At 41.4% G+C, this 24,599-nt stretch overlaps 1 protein-coding gene across 19 annotated transcripts in view; it reads right to left on the bottom strand.

Moving 5' to 3' along the window:
• KCNMA1 (potassium calcium-activated channel subfamily M alpha 1) overlaps positions 1–24,599 on the bottom strand; it is a 536,674-nt gene that overhangs the window by 383,360 nt on the left and 128,715 nt on the right. For all 19 annotated transcript variants that reach the window (XM_053388116.1, XM_053388113.1, XM_053388117.1 and 16 more), the window contains exon 2: positions 10,888–11,052. In XM_053388116.1, the coding sequence (XP_053244091.1) occupies positions 10,888–11,052 (165 nt within the window). The remainder of the gene's footprint in view (positions 1–10,887; positions 11,053–24,599) is intronic.

Genomic DNA, 24,599 nt, shown 5'->3' on the forward strand with positions numbered 1-24,599 from the left:
TGTTAGAAGCCATATACAATCTTGCTGAAACAAACAAACAAAGACAATTGTTACATTTCAACCAAAAACGTGCATGCCAGGCTTATTCCCTGACATGCTAGCTTTCCACACACAGGGATTTATTTATTTTTATCAACCTGCAATTTCAAATGATACAGCTGGGGCATGTTTACCATTTCCATGAGAACTAAGTCAAAGCTTTGAGATGAGAATGGATCTAAAAACCATCCAACACATTAAACTAAATTGAACTGATGACAGGCCGTGGAAAGCCTTGCTTGTATATTGTTGTTTCAAATTACTGTATTTTTCGCTCTATAAGATGCACCAGACCATAAGATACACCTAGTTTTCGGTGGAGGAAAACAAGAAAAAAAATATTCTGAATCTCTCAAGCCAGAACAACAAGAGGGATCACTGTGCAGCGAAAGCAGTGGTCCCTCTTGCTGTTCTGGCTTCTGGGATAGCTGTGCAGCCTGCATTTGCTCCATAAGACGCACACACATTTCCCCTTACTTTTTAGGAGGGAAAAAGTGAGTCTTATAGAGCAAAAAACAGGGTATTTACCCAAAACATCCTATTGAAGCAAGCTCTTAAAATATCCTTCTAATACAGATGGTCCAATGGCATGAATACTGCCTACATTTATCTGTTAAATAAACACAAAAAAGTCTTCGTTTTTAAAGGAACAGTTCAGCTTTTACCATTTTTGGTGCTATCCATGACCTTGCATCAACAGTCATTCTTGTTTTTTGCATTCATGGGTCTTTTCTCCCATTTTAAATAGACTTTCATTAATTTATGTCGGAAGCTACAAGCTTTTTCTTTCTCTTTGCTGTTTCATCCTCTTGTAAAGGAAGACATTGTGCCAAATGGAAGTTACTGAAGTGCACCTGTGAATGGTCTGAGCTCGCTTTTTTTGCTTTTGCTTTTTAACAATGAAGAACCAACAGGAGAAAAACAGTTCCACAGCTGATTTTCAAATAGGAGGGGTTTTTTTGTAGTCAGGAGATTGTCTTGATGACACACCTTGTTTTAATGAACCAATTATTGTCAGGGCTGCAGTATTTCAGTTCAGAGTATATTTAATTAAAAGCTGATTAATCTCTTGATTAAATAATGTAGGGAAAGTATTTCTCTTTTGAAAAAAAAACATCTTAAAAGCTTTTGCCCAAGTCACAAGACCAGGATATTATTATCTGATTAGAACTATATTAAGCTGAACATGCCTCTAGCCCACTTTTACAGTGAAATCCAACTACTCAGATGTGAGACCCATGGAGTTTGGGTAGGCGTATACAGCAGGAATGGGGAACCGATGGCCCTCTAGATATTGCAGGACTCTAGTTTCCATCATCCCTCACCCATTCACCATGCTGGCCAAGGTTGATGCGAGTCCAACAACATTTGGAGGACCAGGAATTCCCCATGCCTGGTGTACAGAACTGCAATCTCAACTGGGTCCCCCACCCAAAAAAGTTTGCTTTTCTTCATCTCTCTAGGGTGGCAATCTATAAAGGAAAACATGGTCCCTCCCAAACCACCATGGGTTGTATCCAGCTAAATTCTAGACATTAGTTAAGTAGTAGTAGTAGTAGTAATAATAATAATAATAATAATAATAATAATAATAATAATAATAATAATAATTTATTTATACCCCGCTCTCCCTGGCCAAGACCGGGCTCAGGGCGGCTAACACTGAATATAAATACAGTAAAAACATTAAAAACAAAACAAAACAAAACAAACAGTTGATTAAAATATAAGTTAGAATACAGCTTAAAATGCAGCTTAAAATGCAGCCTCTTTTTAGTGGTAGCCTATAGATCAAAGCCATAAGGGGAGAAAACGTCAAATATTCACCAGGGCCAACTATCCACGCTGGTCCTACATGGGCCAGCAAAAAGAGCCGAGGGAAAATTTATATACAAAATCCCATATGAGGGGTTCCATTAAAAAAAAATGAGAGGGGGGTTAGACTGAGTCCAGCCCAAAGGCCAGGTGGAACAGCTCCGTCTTGCAGACTCTGCGGAAAGATGTCAAATCCCGCAGGGTCCTGATCTCCTGTGTTAGGGCACTCCACCAGGCCGGGGCCAGAGCTGAAAAGGCCCTGGCCCTGGTTGAGGCCAATCTAACCTCCTTGGGGTTCGGGACTTCCAAAGTGTTGTTATTTATGGACCTTAAGGTCCTCTGTGGGGCATACTAGGAGAGGCAGTCCCACAGGTACGGGAAGTCTTTTAATTTCAACAGGTCTGTTCTGAGTATGACTAACATTAAATGCAATCCTATGCAGCTGGGTAAAGAAGATTCTCAGCAGGTACATGATAAAATTTGATTGCTGTAAAGAAGCATGTATAACATTAAAACCTTGATCCTACATTCCATACTTGTGCAAATTGCTGATTTCTATAGCCGAAGCTTGAAAGATGCCCCTCTCACCTTTTGTTTAAGACTTTCAAGGAAGGGATTTCACAGCCTTCCTTGGCAACCCATTCCAATGCTGAACTGTTCTATAATTAGACAGCTGCATCTTCTTGTAGTCATTTCTATTATGCACTAGGTTTCCTAACGGGAGAACGGAAACAGCGAGGAAGGCTGCCTATGGATGGCCTGCTGTTGAAGCCTGCAAAAAGTCTGTCTAGTTCAGCAGCGGACAAACAGATGCTTTTGGGAATCCCACTGGCAGGACGTGAAAGCATAAGACAATGTTTATATTTATAAGAATGTTACAAAACTGCCAACTCAATATAAAAAAATGGCAGTGTACAATAAAATGAGTAAAAAATTCATAAAAACATAAAATAGAGAACAAATGACCAGCAATGCATCGCATTAAAACTGCTTAGCAAAAGAAACATGTTTTCAGCAGGTGACAAAATAACAAAGTTGTAGGGTGCCTGTATGATTTCAATACAAACTAGTACAGTATTCCAAATTACTGGTGCCACTACACTGATAAACCTTGGCTCCCATAGAAACTATAAAAGAATATAAGCTCACAGTGGGACATTCAAGAGGGATTCTCCAGGTGATCACAGTGATCTGGCCAGTGTATAAGGGACAAGGTGGTCTTTCAGATAATGCCTGTGGCACAGCCATAGTCTTCAAGGAACAATTCAGATCCTTTTGCAACTAGGATTTACCATGTGACCAAGGACAAAAGCTGCCACAAGAACAAAACTATTTTTTTTAATGGAACGACATTCTTTTGCAATTTGGACTCTAGAGGGAGTCATTTGCTATAGATGTTGAACTGGTAATGGAGACTTGCAACAGAAAGGTGTGTTTTTCCCATTCCTTTTTTTTAAATCACAATTCTTTTTTACAAAAATATTTAAAAGGTTTTCTTTAAAAAAGGAGGATTTGGACTTGATGCTTTTGTTTCTGCTGACACCCCATTTCAAATGTTCCTACTACCACCTTCTTAAGTAGCGTTTTAAAAATGTCTTGAGAGTTTGGTCTTACTGCAGCCATCTTTTTCCAGCTTGATTTAGGTAAGTGGAGTTATTGCATGCACAGCTAAGCTTCCCCTGTGTGAAAATATGCAGTAGTAAGGAAAGGGTGAAATCATGAGATTAATGCTGAGCTTTGCACACTGTGGCCCTGGTTAAAAATAAAAGACAGAACACTGTAACCAATTAAAGATTATCATAGCATGTTGCATGCTATAAGTTTTGTCAAAATGCATGAACATAAAAAAAGTTTGGTTGGATCATTCTAAGGAATCCTCAAGTGCAGCACCTTGTTCCCAACAGAGACTAACCAAATATTTCCAATAAGCTCAGAAACAGGGCACAAATCAAGTCAGATGGGTTGGGTGCAAATAATAAAATTATTATTATTATTATTATTATTATCATTATTATTATCATTATTATTATCATTATTATTATTAACAGCCCTTCCTCACTCATTGACATCTACATTTGATATTCTCTGAACACAGAGCTTCCATTCAGCTCTCATGGTTAATAGCCATCAATAGAACTTTGCTCCTAGAATTTGCCTATTCCCCATCCCCTTTTAAAAATCACCTAAGTCACCCTTTCCTGGCCAAATGTCCTCCAGATGTTGTCAGACTCCCAATTTCCATCAGTCCCATCATGGTCAGTGTTCTGGGATTATGGGAGTTAGAATCCAACAATACTTGGAAGGCTGATCTAAGCCATGGTCACAGCCTATGGAAGCCAATTAGGTGAGTCAGGTGTGCATCATTTTTGGTCCCTATAAAATCATCTAAAATGGTAAATGATACCACCAAGGGTAGGATCATGACTGGGGAGGGGCAAACAGAAATATAATCCCTTCCAGGAACTTGCCAGGGCGCTTGGTAACTTACTCACTGCAATTATGGGGTGTGACCTTTCACAAAGCCAGATTCTCATTATAACATAACTGTGAGGTCCATGGGATCTGGAGAAGCTCTCTTACAGCCTTGCTACTTCCTGAGCCTCTTCACAACTGGGGGGGGCCTTTCCCCCTCAGTCTTGTTGGGTCTCTTAAGTCAAAGCCATAAATGATACCCCTTCCCCATCAATCCTCAGGAGAAAGGCAGGGCCAGTGGAAAAAATAAATTTAGCTTGGCTACCAAGGACAGCCCAAATGTGTGGGCCCCTGGTAAGTACAGTTATATAAATCATCCACTATGCTATCCTGAAATGACATCATGTGGATGGATGTATTATGTATGATTAATAGATGAGATTGGTACAATAAGTCGTTCATTGCATCTTTCTAGCTTTATATCTCTGTTTCACAACATAACATCCTGAAATGACAATACTGAATCATTTTATGATTCATCTAGTTTTATTTATCTACATGGCCTCTCTTATCTTTTTCTTTCTTTCCTTTAAATTCAAACACAGTTGGACAGGTCTTCAAATCCTGGCATTAGTCAGGTGCATAAAAATCCAGACCATCCCATAAAATTTGAGGCAGATGGCACTACTGAAGGTCTGGTAGCACTTTGGTTTTGATTTCGTAAGAGAATGGAGAAGGCACAAACACACACACAACCCAAATCCAAGATGTGCCAAAAATATATTTCTGCTTCATCATCCTCAGAATTATGCTTGCATATACCTCCTACAAGCCCGAAATCAATTTCCAAAAATGCACCATAGGTTTGGCAGTAATATTGGTGCAGAAGCAAAAAGGGGAAGGGGAAAACACACACACACACACACACACACACAGAGAGAGAGAGAGAGAGAGAGAGAGAGAGAGAGAGAGATATGGTGGATTAAAGGAAGCTGCAGTTACCATAGAAACCAATGAGACCAACTCAACACTGTGTACTTTGTAGCATCATCATTCTGTGGCTGATGAACCCCAACGGGAAGCATTGTTCCTGTCCCTATGGAAACCTAGGGAACAGCCCACACTGTAGTCACGGGAGATTAAAGCAAACTGGAGCAAATATCTTCCAATTCAGCTATGAGCAATCTCTCCTGCTGAGAGCTACCACCGATTTACACACACACACACAGAAAAAGCACATAAACCAGGCACATCAATAACAGACCCAAGCCGAGCAAAGGTGTTCGGTCTACAAATTAATTTTAAGGAAAGAAGAAGTGTTTGCAGGCAGCTTAACACATGTGAACACCTAGGAAGCGGATTTATGGCTGCACCTAATCCCCATGGCAACCCACGAGGAGGTTTAAAGCTCAAAATAAACTGCTCCACAAAATGACTTCCCCCCCACCATACAAACCACTACCTACCATTGGATAATTAGCATCCATTTCATCCACCGTCCCCCCAGGTGATTATATTTCAAACTAGGGGCTCCTTAGCTACCGTATTTTTCGCTCTATAACACGCACCTGACCATAACACGCACGTAGTTTTTAGAGGAGGAAAGTCCGTAGGCATGCAACCCGTAGCCATTCCCTCCATAACACGCACAGACATTTCCCTTTACTTTTTAGGAGGAAAAAAGTGAGTGTTATGGTGCAAAAAATACGGTAATTATTGCACTAGTAGAGACCCTGAACTAGTGTGCCCAACAGAGACTGTAGCTTCCTACTTTCCTTCTGCGAGAGTAGAGCTTCGAGTGTGTGGAGCAAGAAGAGACAGGAAGAAAAGCAGGAAAGGGGAGAGTCTTGCTCTACTTCAAAAGCTACTGTGATGGAGCGTGTTAAAAATAATAGTTTACAAGTAAGTAAATGTTAGCCAAAATCAGTGCATATTGTACAGTTGGTTGCTACAGTTCTGCTCCCCAGTAAACCCTTATCTACCACCATGTAATCTGTCATGCCACAATCAGCTCTTAATTATGCCAAACAAAGATACCATCCCAGGAATTCCAATGTGCAGGCATATTAATTCATTGTTTAGTGATGCTGACCAAGTTCACAATTATGGCTAAGACAGGTGGGAAAGTCTGAGCTATAAGGGAGGCCCAGGCTCATTCAAGTCAAGCTCCATCTCAAAAGGGGGTTCACCCCCAACCTCTATCACTGCTCCTGCTAGATCTTTCCACTTTTGCAAGCAACCCCACCCCAAAGCTTCTGTGATGGAGGGAAGGTAACAGGGGGCACTGAAAGCTCACTAGCTGGGTCTGGCAAACTTTGCCTCTTAGCACCTGCTCAGTGTTGGGAGGTTACAAAGCTGACCATGTGGTGAATACGGTTTTTTTGCAAATGTTCTAGCTGAACGCTCAAAAGAACCAGGTGGATTTCAAGGGAAGTAGGGCCAGGGTTTGTTGGCAACGCATGGCAGGAATCACATAAAACTAGAGAGCTAACAGGGCGGGGCACAGGGAGGTGCTGGCGAGCTCCACCCTCAGAGCCATGTGACTTCTAGGATTCTCAGGTGATCGCAGTGAACTTCTGCAGCAGAAACCTTAGGCATATGCTGAGAACCCTGGAAGATGGTTCAGGCACAGTCCATTGCAATCTATCCCACATAACACAAAAATATATGTAAAGCCCATGACAGTAAGCAAAGTTATAGTGCATAAAACATATGCACAAAATGTTAAAATATATTCTTTCCAACCATCATATTAGGTGGTGGAGGGGAGCATCTCAAATGTTGTTTTCTTTTAACAGCGTTATTTTCGAAGTGTTCAGGATTAATTTAGAACCGAATTAGCTTTCACAAACTGTTCCTGGTTTTGACAGCTGCCCAGGCAAAGGATGTCACATTTTAAATAATTTTCACACATTGAGCTGCTGACAAGTTTTCTAATTTTTGTAACATGGAAATGAAAGAGAATAGGGATGGACGGATATCCTCAGTTTCCCTTTTCCCCCTCCCATTCTGGTCCCATGGTTTGCTTCTGACCCATGTTCTGGTTCTGCCTGCCTTAACTTAGAAAGAAATTGAATTAATTTTGGAACTGGTACGTGCACAGACTGGTGCAGTTTTTAGTTTGTGGCATGTATTTCTTTCTCTTTGCAGGGGATCCAAGACATGCAAGCACAATCAAAGAAATTGTGAGCCTTTCATGGTTCTTTTTTGCAAAGGGCTTTAATGAATGTGTACCTACGTTCCTGTGGCTTTAGTAACCAGCAGGGAAACCAAAACTTATGTTGCACATGTGCAGCACTATGAGCCAAGGCAAAATCAAAAATGAAGAATGGTGGATAAAGGATATAAAAACAGCTGGATTTTGTGGATGCAGACTGAGCTAGCATAGGTTTGGAGATGGACACTAGGCTCTCCAACCTGACCCGGGTATACTAACAGACCTTCCAACTGTCCCTATTTTCCAGGAAAAGTCCTAGATTTACAGAAGCCATCCCAGTTTCTGATCTGTCCCATATAATCAGAATGTACATTCCTATTATTATTATAGTTGGTCCTTCTGGATTCAGCGACACTAACTTCTTATTGGGCATAAGTGGGCATCGGACTGCAGCCTTATAAAGTTTTCTTTTCTATGGAAAAGAAACTCCTTGACTGGACTTGATATAAAGAGATCTGGTAACTTTTGGTTTCTTCTAGCATTTACGAATGCAACTGGTTATTTGTTTCACAGATGGAGAAATGTCTTAGCTCACTCCATGAGCACTCCTTTCACAGCTAGCTATCGAGAAGGTAGGCAGATCTCACTAGCTGCCAGATATGTGCTGCCATCCAAACCAACTCTTTCGCACTTTGATTGGTGAAGGTAGGAACCCATTTCATGAAGAATGAGATGAGAGCCATACTAAACAGAACAATATGCAAAAAACGACAAAAACAACAGAGAAAGGGTCCTGAAAATATTAGCCTTTGAAGCTCTTGCCCTTTTACAACGAGTCTTATTGAACATATGGTACTGCCTTAAATGGGTGAGACCATTGGCCCATCCTGCCAAGAACTGTCTACTTGGCAGCAAGTCTCTAAGGCCTCAGGCAAGGGGCTTCCTTAACCCAAAAGGCCAAGGACGAAATCTGGAAAGTTGTGCAGGGAGAGCTCTGGGCTGCACAATTGAGAGACTGACCACCCTCATTGGAGCCCCTTTCCAAGGAAATAACTGATCATACGAGAATGAAAAAAGGGTGATTTGAAGAAAGAACTATTAATGAAGTCCTGTTTTTAAGATCAATTTTCACACCTTAATAACTTTTTTTCTTTGCTTAGCAAATAAATCTAGGTGGCAGTTGCACAACAGCTTTCTTTGCGTGCGCACGCCAAACCAAAAATCAATTGCTACTATTTCTTCTCCCTCAACACCAGTGTTCAGTGAACCACTTCCTAAAGGTTATTTAATTGTGAATCTGGAAGATTGATTTTGATTTAAACTGTGGCCTACAGTATGAAAAGGTACTGTAATTTCTTCATCTGTCACTCTGGCTGATCTAATTTTGATCTGCAACTGACCTACAAAAAGCCATAATCTTTTACTCAATAAAACAGAATTTTCTGCAGTTGGCTTTCAAGGGGAAATGATCAGACCTTTCAGGAATACATGGCGTGCTAAGTCACTAAGAAGCAGAGGCGGGTAAATATCTTTAAAAGATTTTCAATAACTATGCCCTCAGTTTCAGCTGGGATTTTACTTAAAAGAGCCACAACCCAAAAATTCATTGGCAGAAATGTCCACAGAAACGTTGGATGCAAAAATGCTACCTAAAAGTAAGGTGCATTCCTAAACTGATAGGAAAACAATATGTCATTAAGTACATTTTCTTCCTATCTTTTTCAATTATATTGCATATTAATAAAGCAAAATATGCCCATTTAGTTTTGCTCTGCCATAAAGCAACCAAACCCAAATGTTGATCCAATTTTTTTAAAAAAACAATTCCTAACTACCTGTGCAAATGTCAATATACTGTGAACCATTGCAACAGACAAAACCATGAAAGGCAGAATATTCATATTGGCCATATATATTCTATCAAGAAAGAAAGAAAACCAAAACCACATTTGTCATCTCATCTTTTCTTTTCATAGAGCTAGGTTGTTTTTAAAACAGATCCTTGTTGACTTGTGTGGCAAAGATATTGACAAGTCTTTTTGGGGTGTTTGTTCACAAAAAAATTCTAATTACATCTAGTGTTTGTTGTTTGTTAGACTAAATCCCATTACTTTTAATTTATCCAAACTAAACTTACAATCTGGCAATGTGTATAGAGACCAATAAACTTATTGTACATCCTTTGACTGTTCCTGATATATAAAATTTTAAATATAAAACCATGTTACCTAATCAGTATAGACCCAACTGGATTCCTTATATGTACAGAAAACACTGTTCTATACATGGTCCAAAATGGCTCCAGAACACTTGCAAACAATTCTTTAAAAATAACAATAAATTAATGGTGTGGGTGCATGAAACTTAATGATAAAACCTGTTAAAAGTCCACAGTAATGATACTTCCATAATATAAGAACTTTGGACTCAAACCTAACAATACTAGCTCTAAATCTCAATTAAATCTAGGCAATTAACCCAAATTAGCCTGTTGGCTGCAGAGTGTCCTAGCAGGCAGCCTACCTAAATTCATTTTGCATAACAAACGAGCCTTGTTCCCACAGGGCCTGGATCCAAATTACTTACACCCAAATAAGGGAAATCTTTCCCCTGGAGGCGAAGAGCTCAGAACCAGGCTCAAGGGAAGCAAAAATGTTCCACATTTTTAATTTTCTAATAGAACTAGCCCTCTTTCCGTTCACAAGGTTCCATTGAACTAAGTCTTACTTAGATCAACTGGAATCAATAGACTTAAGTAATGAGGTTTATAATTTCAGTGGGTCTACTGTAAGTATGATTAATGTTGGATATTGCCCACCATTTAACAACTCTACAGGAATAACAGTTATCTAGAGTACTGAATACAAGAAACTTTTGGAGCTTTTGTGGCAAAAATGCACCATTATGGGGAAGACTTGTTGTGCCTGGAAGTGGGTGCAAAATTACGACAAAACAATGCCTATATTGAGTATCAGAACCTCCCCGACATTAGTAGTTAATTTTCATAACCTTAGGTGTCAGAAACAATACATTTCCCTTCAACAGGAACAAACCTGTCCTCCTTTAACTTCCTGTGCAAAAATTAGTCTACCAGGATCCTGTGGAAAGGAAAGGGTTTTCTGAAGATAGTTTGTCCCATAATATGGCACCCTGATACAAACAATATTTACTTGGAAGATGCATCTCATTTCTCTTATTTGAACTAACTCTCAAATACATAGGTTTAGGAACAAAGAGTTAGAGTGAATGCACATGGCCAACCTTTTCACTTAATTACTTTAAATATCAAGGAATAGCCTGGTTGCCTGTCCTCATGAGGCCATTTTCTGCATGTATCAGCAAGCAGACACCATAGAGAGAAAGTGTTGTTCATGTGAAAATTACCATATTTTTAAATGGGGGGTATTGGCTAGCCATCTGAAAAAAGTAGACGGAAAATCTGAAGAAAGCATGGGGAAACTCACAAGGACTCTGCCAGTTAAGGTCTGGGCTGAAATCATCACCCCTGCCCAGTCTTTAACAGAGGTCATCCAGCCCACTTCTGCTGCCACAACTTCCTCTTTCTCGTCTGTGGGTTTCAAGTCCCCATCTGCCTGGGTCTCCCCATTGCTGGTTATCTTCTGGACCTCCTGTAAAATTGAGAGAGAGAGAGAGAGAGAGAGAGAGAGAGAGAGAGAGAGAGAGAGAGACGAACAGTTAGCATAGCAGGGGTTAAACTGCAGCAGAGTACCAGATAAACACATCATCTCTGTTTGCGGTCTCCCAGTTCAGTGCATTAGAAGCTAAAAAGATACTGCTGACGTTAAGATGGACAATTAATGTCTCTGTGTAAAGTTACCCAATGCCTTTATATCCTCTTTACTGGGGATTTTCTCCCCCTCCCCTTCCCTTTTGTTTGTCTATTTTATAAATAATGCTTGTATTTTGGTAAAGTAATAATATAAGTTATCACACACACACAAGACAGTTATCACCACAACAAACGATGAGTGGGTAAATTATGTTCTTCTGTCAAATGGAAAACTGGCCTGCCTTCTATGGGATACACAAATAAGAATATTCCTGTTAATGGCAAGTGCTTACTTTCTTACAAGAAAGAAAGAAAGAAAGAAAGAAAGAAAGAAAGAAAGAGAGAGAGAGAGAGAGAGAGAGAGAGAGAGAGAGAGAGAGAGAGAGAGAATGAAGCCCAAGTCAAGCCATCAAAATGCCAACTTTGGTACAGCACACTTTCAGTCATGGCAAGTTCAGAAATGCAACTGTGATAGGGGCAGGGAGGAGATGATGGCAAGACCTGTTGTCTGAACAGTGCATCAATACTAAAGTGTTGGTCCTAGCAGGGAGGGAGATATCATTTGGCACTGTCTAGGCCTGGCACTGCTTTCAACTTTGAGTTCTTCCCATTCTGTGAAATGATGATGAGTTATGGGCAACGTAAGGTGACCCCCACCTAAAAATTCCCCTGGTTGGCATTTTTCTTTCCCAAGCTCTATGCAAATACAGTGAGTGGTGTTTTTCAAAAGTTGCTAGGGAGATGCAGTAGGTATTTTTGACACCACAGGAGCCAGTTTCCTCTCTCTGTTCTCATATGCAATGTAGCTGGCACCTGGAATGTCGGCAATCTCAATACAGCCTCGTATTTGTACGGTCCTGTACGCAAACCTCAATGCAAAGTATGCACACAGACAAAATTAACCTACGATGCAACACACAGTGAATGCGCACGATAGTCAGGTGTTGTTTTAATTTATGGTTTCCTGAATGAGTTTTCCAAGGAAGCTCACACTGGGTGAGTGCGTGGAGCTTTAAACACCAAACAGAATGGGAATGCAGAGCTGCCAATCTTCTAGCAAGCTGCCGGGTTGCCAAGGAGCCACTCTGAAAAGGGAGTTGCGTGATTAATCCGAGGAACTCCTCTCCGGCTGTAAGCACTGTCCCTCACTGAGTCACCAGAGGAAGGGAGGAAGAAGCAAATTAAGAGGAGGCATTCTTGCTGTGCTATGCTGGCTGAATCACCACTGACCCCTGCCATTCACAGCCAGCCCTCCTCGCGGGGCGCTGCTGCAAGGACACTGCATCGCCACACCCAAGTTCGATATGCTTCAATCATGAACAGCACAGAAGATGTTGCGGGGGGGGGGGAACCCACCCAAATACTGTAGCTTGTTTGTTCAGGTCAATAAGAGAAGTTCAGCTCCCACTGCCATTTTTAACACTCATTACTGCTTCCTGAAGTTTTCCACAAGACAAGAATACAGAAAGAGGCGCAACTCGGAGGAATCTCCCACTGCGTTGGTGACAAAACAGCAGTAATATTTATTAACTATCCTAGCATAGTAAACATTTGAGTTGTCTGGTGTAAGTAAGCAGCATCCATCAACCCCTATAGATGTCCCCAAGGGCTTTAGGAAGCTCTGGATCTCACCAGAGGTTTCAGAGCATAGAACAGCAAGCCATAGCTTCATTCCTGTCACATCCTTCACAGATAAATCAATATTGCATCCATTGAAATGTTACTGACTTCTCCATATTTTAAATTTTACATTGCAAGTTTCAAAACACTAATATTTCAGATTTTGAAGATTTGTTGACATTTTATTCACAGTTGGAATCCTTCCCAAACTTTCCCCCCAAATTTTTTTTTTGGGGGGATATATCCAGAATATTAGAGTGAAAATAAATACACATTCTGTGGATGGATGAAATCTATGCATTCTAAGCATGGTAAGATTTGGTTTGAACAAGCATTTTCTGCCTTTAAAATGCCTGACTGCTTGATTGATTGCTTGATTGACTGATTGATAGAGAGATTGATTTTCTATGTTGATTCCCATTCAACTAAATCCCAAAGCACATTGCAAACAATGAATAACAAGCAATTAATGGCTGAGAATGCAGCAAATGTGTATTCAAATTGTTTAGATTTAGAACAAATTTATGATTCAGAATGATTGCTCATGTTCACATTCCATTGTGAAGTATGAATGGCAGCATCTGACTGATAAAGTGAAATATACTATCATTTGCACTGTGGTCAAAGCAGATTTCTGCCATACAGAGTAAATGAATTACAATTCAAATCAAAACTCTGTGTGCACGCACACACACACGCATGCATGCACAAATCAACATCTGTGGCAAGGATAAAAGTCATGCTTCCTTTTCAATTATGTATAGCCTTTATTATATGATAAATATAGATCTGATGAATCAGATATTCTGCAGTCAACATTCATGAATGACACATTCCACACAAAAATTAGCCATCCTCTTGCTGTTTAATGAAGTCTCTACGTGAGGTTGTGTGGGGTTTTAGGCTGAGGTTGATGAAGACAGGCAGTTTTAGTTCTCCTTTACATCCATTTCAGTTGTAGATGTGCCTATAGTCCACAACAGATTGGATTGAAGGGAAACAAACTTGAGTGCAATGCAGGGAAGAGAGCAGTGCAGTTGGCAGATGGTTCTAAACCACTGAGCCTCTTGGGCTTGCAGATCAGAAGGCTGGCGGTTCAAATCCTCGCAATGGGGTGAGCTCCTATTGCTCTGTCCCAGCTCCTGCCTACCTAGCCATTCAAAAGCATGCCAGTGCAAGCAGATAAATAGGTACTGCTGTGACGGGAAGGTAAACGCTCCGTGCGCTCTGGTTTCTGTCACAGTCCTAGGTGCGCCAGAAGAGGTTTAGTCATGCTGGCTACATGACCCAGAAAGCTGCCTGTGGACAAACGGCGGCTCCCTCGGTCTGAAAGCAAGATGAGCGCAACCCCATAGTTGCCTTTGACTGGACTTAACCGTCCAGGGGTCCTTTATCTTTTACCTTTTCATCGGACTAGGGAGATGGTGTTCAGACAGTTCTGGGTGGGGCGGCACTTCCCATGAAGATTAGCGGTTTTGAGACGAAGGAGATGCTTTTCACCTGTGTTTCACCTTTAAAACTCTGCATGACCTGGGATCCAGGTACCTTAAAAACCTCCTGCTTCTACATGAATTTGCCTGCGTGCTATGAGCCTCACCAGAGGGAAAGAGCATTACAGTGCCTGGAATCTTTTCCTTTGGAACACTCCCCTCCAGGCCTGTCTGCCTCACACCCAATTTAATGAGTTTTAAGTACCAGATAGATTTCTTCTTAATTTCCCCCAGACAGTTAAGGTTTAGCAAAGTTGAAGCTACTTTTTTTTTTTACTGTTTGATTTGTTCTATGGTTGCAGCTATTTTTTAAAAAAAGTTTTAAGGTTTCTATTTGGTTGTGGTGGTTGTATCAGTTTGAAAATGTTTAAATATAAAGACGGAGAAGTACGTAAGTAAATGGCATTGCAGCCCTTCCATGAGCCGGGAAGCAGGACCGGGGGGAGGGGAAGAGACATTTCAAGAAACCTAGAATAAAGTTTTAATTGGTGCCTTATTTAGAGGCATGGCAGGTACATTTTAAGCTAATACTATCTTTATGCAGGCTGCTTACCTGTTGTTTTGTAAAGTATTCATTATTTTAATTGCTTTATGACAGGAACATATAAATAGAGTGAAGTGGGAGGGTGGTATATCTCTAGCGCTTGGTGTGATGTTGTCTCTCTTACATTTATAAATGGGGAAAGAGAAAAAGCCTGTTTATCAGAATACTTGGTTAAGCAGTGATGAATCCATTTGGGGGCTTGTGCCAGACCCTGAAAAATCCAGTTAATTGGGGGAGGGGGAGGTGTAAGGGATTTTTATTTAATTCTCCAGTTTTCTACTATCATTCTACACCCATGGCAAAATCCAAAAGGAATTAAAATGACCAAGGCCAATGCATTTCTTTTAATAGCTTCCTGCAAAATGCCCAGGGTATGGGGTGGAGGGTCTAATTGTGTCTTCAAAACAACCCTGTGAGGTAGATTAGGATGGGAGATTGTAACTTGCTCAAGGCCAGCTAGTAAACTTGGCAGAGATTTGAACCAAGGTCTTCCTGTTCCAAGCTCAGCAATGAATCCACTTACCTCCATGCCCTGATTTCTTTCCTTAATGGAGCAGTCATTAGCCAGCAAGGGGGGCAGGGGAGAGAGACTGTGCTGCTGCCTTGCCTTCTCAGCACCAAACGCCATGGCCACTTGCCAAGGAGAGGGGCAAGGTAACAGCAGCTTGCTATGGTGCAGGCAAGGCAAGAAGAGCATCTGATTGGCTCTGCCATAGCTCCTACACCATGCCACTCCTCCTTCCAGTCTGCAACAGCAACACACACTGATGGGTGGTGCTGATAACATCAAGGTTGCAGGTTCGATCCTCATATGGGACAGCTGTGTATTCCTGCAATGCAAAGGGTTGGACTAGAAGAACCTCAGGGTCCCTTCCAACTCTATGATTCTATGGAAATGGTTCTGGAGTGCACCCTTCCTTTGTTCAGAATGCCTCAGCCTAGGAGGTTGGGGAACATTTATTTGCCGTTTGCATAACAGCTGCAGTTGCCTACAGGGTAGCAAGGCAATGTTTATTGCCACTTGAGCACATGCAAACGGTTAAACGGAACTCTAAATAATTCAGCGTCCAAGTCTGATTGCATCTTTTGGCACAGGGAATGACCTCATCCTGAAACTGAAAGCTCCAATTAAACTAAAGCTGAGAAATAAGATCTCAGGTTTGAATAGCACCATAACCATTTGTTTTTAAGACACTGCTGAAAGCACCAGGTACATATGTCACTGAGAGTTCCAGAAAATATATACATATGGAATCAATCCAGGTGAGGGGGTGGTCTACTGAGCTCACCCAGATTAAAACTGTGTCTATTGGTAGCACAAAAAGTGCAAGGAGGCAGGGGAAGGAAGTGTTTGCAAAACATTTTAGCATGGAGATTTAAAAAGCAGCAGCAAAAGTGAACCAACAAATGTCACCTAACAGCTATGGCTGCTGGCTGACAAACTAGGTTACCGCCAGCCTCCCTCTGAATTTCTTATGTTCTTATTAGGTTGCATTGACGTCAGATATCATACTGTAACACCCCCCACACCCCGGTTTAAAAGGATTAATTATTGATACCTAGAAAAACATTCTTCTTTTCAGCGCAGAAAGGGAAACAGAGAGCCAAGTGGAAAACACATCTGATGAAACAACCGAACGTTTTTTCCCTATAAATTATTCACAGGCTATGTAATGGTTGCAAATTTGGCAGCTAAAGAAAGCCTGCACCCAAAACAGATTTTAGTTCATGCATCCCATGCACAATCACTTGGCGGAAAGTCACACTTTCAAGGAGTCTTACTTCCCAGGGTGTAAGGAGCCAACTAAGGTCAGTTATTTGGAACCTCCAGTTCAATGGCCATCTTCCCCCAATCGTTTGAGGGCAAACAATTGTCGGGAGGGTGTTGCCTTTTATATGGTGACAGCTGATTTGAGGTTTTGATATGTTTGGGGGCTCCATGACAGCCCAGCAAAGTAACAGGAGTTGGGCAGAAGGTTCCGGGACAAAATATGAATGGTACTTATTTTGATCTAAATATTAAGGATCTGTCTATGGCTTTAACTGAATTAAATGGCTCATATCATATCCTTCCACATGAAAAGAAACTTACTTGAAATGTGCACATGAGGGAAGGGGGACTACACACAAGCACACACACAAACACAGCAAGAGAAGAACCTGCTCATCTGCTCACTATCTGTCATCAAGAAAATGGTTATAGGAATAATTCAGAGCCTTGATTTCATCACAGGTATCACCATGCCAATGCCTCACCCTGCCAAGATTGCTGTTGATACTGGTGGTGAGGGCCATTTGGTGATGTAATAACACAAAACACTTGTTTTGAAATGTGACTCAACTTCCTGGATCCCCACTCAGCAGTTGCTTGTGACTTCTAATGTCAGTTTTGAGTTCGTCCGGAGAGATAGAGAGGTTCTATCATTCCGAAAGAGCTCAGACTTTGAATTCCATATCTAGGTACCAATACATGTCTGATGCCCTCTGTCACAAATTGCAGAGGGGGAAAAAGGTTGTTACTGCTGTAAATACATTAATAAATCTGCAGTTTATATAATGTGTGTTAACGTTGTGTGCTGCATATATGCTGGTGTTCGAAAAATAATATGGGCCATAATCCAACAAAGCTAAAACCAATGGACCTAACTCTGTGTTGGATTATGGCCAAGGAAAGATGTGAATCTTGCTAAACCCTAATGGAATAGTTTCTTGGCAGAATGGAATAAACATTTTCTTAACACTTGTCAGCAGGGGTCAGCAACCTTTTTCAGCCGTGGGCCGGTCCACCGTCTCTCAGACCATGTGGTGAGCCGGACGATTTGGGGGGGGGGAATGAACAAATTCCTATGCCCCACAAATAACCCAGAGATGCATTTTAAATAAAAGCACACATTCTACTCATGTAAAAACATGCTGATTCCCGGATCGCCCGTGGGCCAGATTAAGAAGGCGATTGGGCCGCATCCGGCCCTCAGGCCTTAGTTTGCCTATCCCTGCTTGTCAGGTAAAAAAGAAAAAACTTAACACTTTGAGCATGATTTCACCAAAATGAAGCGCTTGAAGCCATCTCTATTTTAATAGCAATTCTTAGCCATGTACTTCATTGATTTGGAAAGTTGCTTTTCTGCTTGCTGTGAATTTGGCCATCTCTTAAGATATCATAACCAAATTTTGAATGATGGTTTGTGAGATCAAAGAGCAGGTTTCCATCTATGCTTGGACATGATTGGATATCATTTTTAAATCAAGATGGCAGACTGAACATTTCAAAACTGCAATGATTTTAACCAATGATTTCAAAACTGCCCTGATATTTTGGTTTTTAAGAATTCCCTAGTAAGACTGGGCAAGAAGCTGCTAGCCATTTAGAATGTATGAAACCCCAAACAAGCATTTTGATACAGCAAACTCTAGATGCAATGATAGTCCCTGTTTGAGAAAGGCTATAGTCCTTCATAACTAAATGGAACAAAATCACCACCATTGCTCTGATTACTCCAGCTTAGACTGCAGGTAAAATAAAGTATGTCACATTTAGAAGTACACTCAATATTTTGTACTTTCTCTAGTGTACCAGAATGTGGTGCAGTACCCACATAGGTGTTGAATAAATGGCTCAGTCTCTCCACAGGTTGGACCTGAATAAGCAAAACATTCTGGTAGGCTGGCTCTGAACTTCTCTTTTCAATAACGCAAGAAAAGGCCTGCTGGATCAGACCAAAGGTCCATCTAGTCCATAATCCTGTTCTCACAGTGGCCAACCAGATGCCTGTGAGAAGTCCAAAAACAGGATCTGAGTGGAACAGCACACTCCCCACTTGTGATTCCCAGCAACTGGTAGATCAAGGCACACTGCCTCTGACACTGAAAAAAAGTACAGATGGCTCTTTCTAGCCTCGTTCCTAGTGATCCATTGCATGGACTTCACCGTGTTCATTGTACTGTGGCAACAGTTTCAAGTAGTGACTTGAATGTCTGAATGAACCATCAGCCCCATTCCCTCCAACACTATGCTGCTCAGCAGGAATTTCACACGTCAAGGAATGCATATTCATGTCAGAATATGCCCTTAGAGAAGGTTATTTTGTGCTTTGCACACTGTTGATCCTTTGACATTACATGGAAATGTATTCAACCACAACAATGCCCCATGTTAAATGCAAATTAAATTAGGCTGCAGTCAAATTAGGCCTAACCACCTGGGAGTAATCCCATCGAATTCAATGGGGCTCACTTCTGAGCAGACATGGTTAGGATTGCAGCCTTAATCCACTAGAATTGTAGACGAAAAGTGGTCTACAATTTGTTTGTTTGTTTGTTTGTTTGTTTGGACATTGTGGGCTGTCTCTAAAGCTGTGGTCAGACATTCAGCTCCTTGGTAATGTGCTCTGCATAATTCAGACAGCTAAGCTTTGGCAGAGTGCAGCTCTAGCTCCCATCATTTTTTATTATTTATTATTTTTTTATTTTTTATTTAAGAATGGCAAACTGCCACATGCAGCGCCTTACTTGGATGTGTCTGGAGTCTTGGAAGCTTGACTACCCTACGTTCTCCTACAAATGGACCTTGAGCTTGTTTGGAGGTTCTAGCAGGGGAGCGCAGCTATCGTATACCCTTGACCGAAGAACGGTACACTCCTTCTATCTGGGATGGTCGTCCTCTTCCACCGAGCGCGCAGCTTCGGGAGGGACGCACATGGAGCGGTGAGGGAGGAAGGGGACACCCGCCTAGCCAGCCAGATCAGCCGAATCAACCCTGGCGATCAATGGGGTGACAGATGTCGCAGCCAGATCGCCCTCACATCCTCTAGCTCCCATCATTTGCAGACCGCCAGGCAGGGCAGTTGCCACAGCCCAGAACTTGCTGTCGGTATCTGGAAAAAGCTCATGATTGTTGTGCCCAAATATCTGAATTTGGCTCAGGTCTCAAAGTAGTTCAGATACTTATGAACTAGGAAGATGGCACCACTCTCTCTGCATAACCTAGTTTATTAGATGATTCAGATCACATTACTTAAAATAATCCCCCCAAAGCTCCCACCCAATTATAAAGTTGCAGCTGGAATTAAGAGTCAAAACCAGGTATTTAATTAGATCAAAGTCAAGACACTATTTAAATCAAAGGTGGAACTATCATTGTTTCAGGGACCTAGTTACTGTGGCCTTTAGCGGTATTACATAAGACAATGGTTTACTGTTCACAAAGAGATTGCTCAGCTTTGTATGAGGAAGGCAGAGCTTGGCTTGCTACTTTACTTTATGAAAGTTATAGCTACATCTTCCTGCTTGTACAAATTATGACTGCCGAGTATAGAACCAGGTTCAAATTATGTTGAAATCTTTTGTGTCCACCCACAATTGCAGCATGGGGAAAGGGGCAGGTTTCTTCCCATTATTTCCATTCCTGTTTGCTTATGGTCTGGATTGTGAAGGCGGCCTTGCTTGGGCTCTTTTTGGTACAAGAAAGTAAAGTTGGAAGGTACTTGGAGCAGGGCTCTCTTGTTGCTGCCCTTCGTACTCTGCAGTTTTTTGCAGACTGATTAGTAAAGGCCAGAAAACTTTTTCAAATTTATATGAGCACTTAATCGACTCAAAACATCTCTGATCCCTGTTAAATGCTGTTTAATTGTTGTTTTCCAACTCTGACTGGGTAGCTTTCATGCACTTTTGTTCTTTTGCTGGCTTGATTGTTTGCAGCCTAATTATTATTTCAACATTATGTTATGTTATATTGTCTGGAATACTTTGGCAGATGAGGACACAAATTATGGAAATTAATTAATGAGGGTTGCAAATATTAAGCCAGGTGGTGGCAGTTGTTCATTCCAGAATGATTAATTCAGCATAAAATGGGCACAAATTTCTTGAAGCTTATGCAGGTGAATTCTCGTTGGATTGCATTTCCTGGTGGACCTGGCAAGATCCCATTCCACTGGTTTATCCTATATCCCTCCCCACACACACACACCAGCCCTGGATGGCTTGCTTTGTGTTGCATCTTCATAGAGCAACATTTGGGCAGCCGAAGACACATGGGGAACAGGTAGGCTTGGAGAAGATGAAACATGGAGACAGCCTGAGTCATGGAGAGGAGGGAGCCTTTGTATATAAGTGCCCAAAGAGATATGTGAAAGGAACAGTGATACTTGTGGGAGGAGCAGACATTATTATTATTATTATTATTATTATTATTATTATTATTATTAAACAACTGGCCAAGGAATTTTGACTGCTGGTATTATTTTCCCTGAGCGTGGACACAAAAAACACCAAGAAACCATGCAGGCACACAAGGGAAAGGGCATCTTGATCATGATCATGACATGAAAGCAACAGGATTAACTATCTCCATCTTTCTAGCCCCAAACTACAACACTGTCATAAAGAAGGCAAAGTTTGTCTCACAAACGTCAGGAATTTTTCTTGCAAATGTCTATTGTCGCTCGCCTTGACAATACTTAAAAACTCCCACGGGTAAGGATACATAATTAATGGTGATATTTTTGTCACTTTTACATCCTTAAGAAAGCTGGCATACCACTCTCTTTCGAAGCATACGGGTGTCTGTGAAGTAACCCATATCATGACTTTTCTGATTGTTCTTTTGATAAGGACCACTCCCAAATAATAAATCTCAACCAGCTGCCTTTTACTGATTAGCTTTGGGCTGATCTAGCTGCTTATCGAGACTGTGGTTCTCCAAGGCTGCAAAGCCAGAGATCCTTGAGACGCTGTGGTCTAATTTGTATACCTCAAGTGGCTTACTCTGGATTTAGCAAAGCGCCAACTCTCCTCTTCTGCATTTTGCAGAGCAAGACCCAATACAATTGTGCATGTAGGGCAAAATATCAGAAGGCAATAAGGGTATGGGTCCATTTTCCTAAAGTATGTCTTCCCCTAATTAACAATTAAATGGGCAGCTTAAGAGTTCACACATACACCTTTCTGTTCTGCAACAGCAGGTCAAGAGACAGTAAACATGGGCCCTTGATGGCTGGCTTCAGTCCAGAAGGTTTGGCTAGAATCTGGAGTCAAGGCATTCAAACAGCATATGGGTATAAATTGATCTCATATACTTTTCTAGATCTCTACAGGTTTAAGTCCACAAAGAAATGCCTCATGCAAAGTATTTGTAGAGCTCCTGTCACAATGGATGTCTTGATCTGAAATGCAGAGCTTTCAGGCTGATTCTTGGGGAAATAATAATAATTATTATAAGAAAACAAGGGTAGATTAGTGAAGGCGAGAGGGAGCATTAGTAAGTCTGGAAGCAGGAAATCAAAAATCTGTTTCCATATGGCTCTTCTCACCGAGTCTGCTCCTGAAGCATTATAATGAAACCATTTGAAAACTACTACAAAAGGGGTATTATAAAAAGCCACATGTTTTGCATTATTTATCATGCTAATTACTGCAATAATACACCCAAAGAAACAGCAGTAGGTTTGCAGAGCGCATTTGTAATGCCTGTCAGCACATGGCTTAAGCAGGTGCACTGCACATCAGACCTTCAGACTGTGACGAGCACTAGAGGCAAAATAAACCAAAAGGGAAGTGAAAAGAAAATACAGGCATCCATATAGGGCACAGGGTAGTTGTAATGTGTCTGCACCGTTCCCAATCACTCACTGTCCAAATAAACCTGGAGGAAGTTTGCTGAAGATAATTAGGGATTCAGAAATGTACCCGCCAGGGTGAATTGTGACAAATGCAAAGTGAGAGGCTCAGCATTGGGTGCATGAGCCCTCTGCCATTCTCAGACTCAAGGGAAGAGCAGGGAGGCTCTTCCCTATTGTGACACTAAGTTCCAAAGCTGCTCCAAGTCAGTGGCTTCTGAGCATCACCTAAAAGCAACTTACCGGCAAGATGAGCCTCTTTCCTGGCTGGCCAAAGGGCAAGAGTTTGTCCTTCGGAGGCAGACTTCCAAATGCCTTCAAAGCTCAGTGAAGTCAGTTGAGGAGCTGCACAGGGCAGCCATGAATTCAGGCTGGTTATCAAGGGCAGTCAAAAATGTGTGGACAGCTGTAGATAATATAGGGCAGCCTAAGGGAGATTAGAACATTTGCCTGGAGTTCCATGCCTGCCTCAAGCTTTATTTCCATCAGGTGTGCACTGCTGAACAGCTGATGAGCCAAAGAAGCTCCTCACAGCATCCTGAGCTCCCCTTTATGCCTTGCAATTGCTGACCTCTCCCTGCAGTTCATTATATGGCATCAGTCATGGATTCCATGTCATACATTATGTGGGGAGTTTAGGGGGCACACCTAAAACAGCGATGCAAATGTGTCAACACACATATCTGCAAGCACATCTGTCTGTTGTGAGAGAGCTGTGATTTCCTGTTGAGCATATGCCTGGGAGGCAAATCGGAGGGTGTATGAAGCATGAAATGGCCCTAACAGACAAACCACATGTTCTGTGCAAACAGATGTAACAGAACATTGAAGGGAGAAAAGGATTTTGGAGGCAATTCATTTGGAGTGGAGCAGTGACAGAGCAAAGAGATGTTTAACTTAAAAAAAACACACACAAAAAACTTACTGGCATTCAAAAAGATGACTTAAACATATATTTTATATTTCGACAATTAAGGAATATACACATTTTCATCAAATTAAATAAATAACTCTCCCCCTGTCTGCTACTTCTCCACTCCAAAAATGACCAGAACCATCCTGCCAGGCCCTCTGTGGCACACTAAATGTTTGTTTACTCCTGTGTGGGGAAGAAGCATCCAGAAGAGCATTGGGATCACAGAAGCAGTGAATAATTTAAAACTTAAGCATTCCCTTCCTTGTCCTACTTCTCTGCTTCAAACGTAGCCCTCTCAAGATGGCTTTCCTTGTCTTCTTTTTTTAAAAAAAGGCATCAGATCTCTGTTACATGTGTCTGCGAGTACTGTGCACACAATGAATCCTAAGAGTTGACCTAAAACCAGCTTATAACCACCTGGTTCTACTGTAACTATGATTGCTTTTTAAGATATACAATTTTAAAGTTATACCAGGCCTATGCATTCACTTAAACCTTGTCTGTGCTGCAACATAGCTATTTGCAGTGCTTGTTTTTCTAGAAAAAGAGGTGCCGGAACTCACCGTGAACACCTCCCTCGTTCTCTGAGAATGGCAACGGTACCTACCCGAGAGATGCCGGAACTGAGTTCCTGGGAGTTCTCCTTGGGGAAAAAGCCCTGATAATTTGTCTATCCAAAGTGAAGGTATTAAAATGTAGCTAGCCTACTAAACTACTTCCGAAGGAATTAAAATGATAGCAGGTCTGTTGTGAGGCAATTTAGATTTGTCTGAAAAACAAGCAAATTATCCTGCTGTCACTGCAAATTACTCACCGCAGAGCAAATTTATCAGTGAGTTTAAAAATGAAACTAAAGATCTAGAGCCTTTAAGTAACAAAGAGATTTATTACAGAGAGACAGTGATATACACACCCTGAGATTGTCTAGTATGCATGGTTGAGGGGTGGGGGTGGGGAGTTATGCGTCTGGCTTTTACAATTCTACATTATCAGTTAATTGACATTTTTTACTACTCAGCAGATGACTACCCATCCCATAAATTCAAATACTGAAATCCCTAAAAGCAAGACAATGTGAGACTATTCCTCTTATACTGGTCCCCTGAGGACCAAAACAGATATGATGGGAGCAGGTTTGTTGTTTATACATGTGCCCAGTTCTCCTATAAAATGGGAGGCTGGGGTGCTTTATTTTTCTTT

The sequence above is a fragment of the Podarcis raffonei genome, chromosome 5 (genome assembly GCF_027172205.1).
Source record: "Podarcis raffonei isolate rPodRaf1 chromosome 5, rPodRaf1.pri, whole genome shotgun sequence".
Classification (NCBI taxonomy): domain Eukaryota; kingdom Metazoa; phylum Chordata; class Lepidosauria; order Squamata; family Lacertidae; genus Podarcis; species Podarcis raffonei.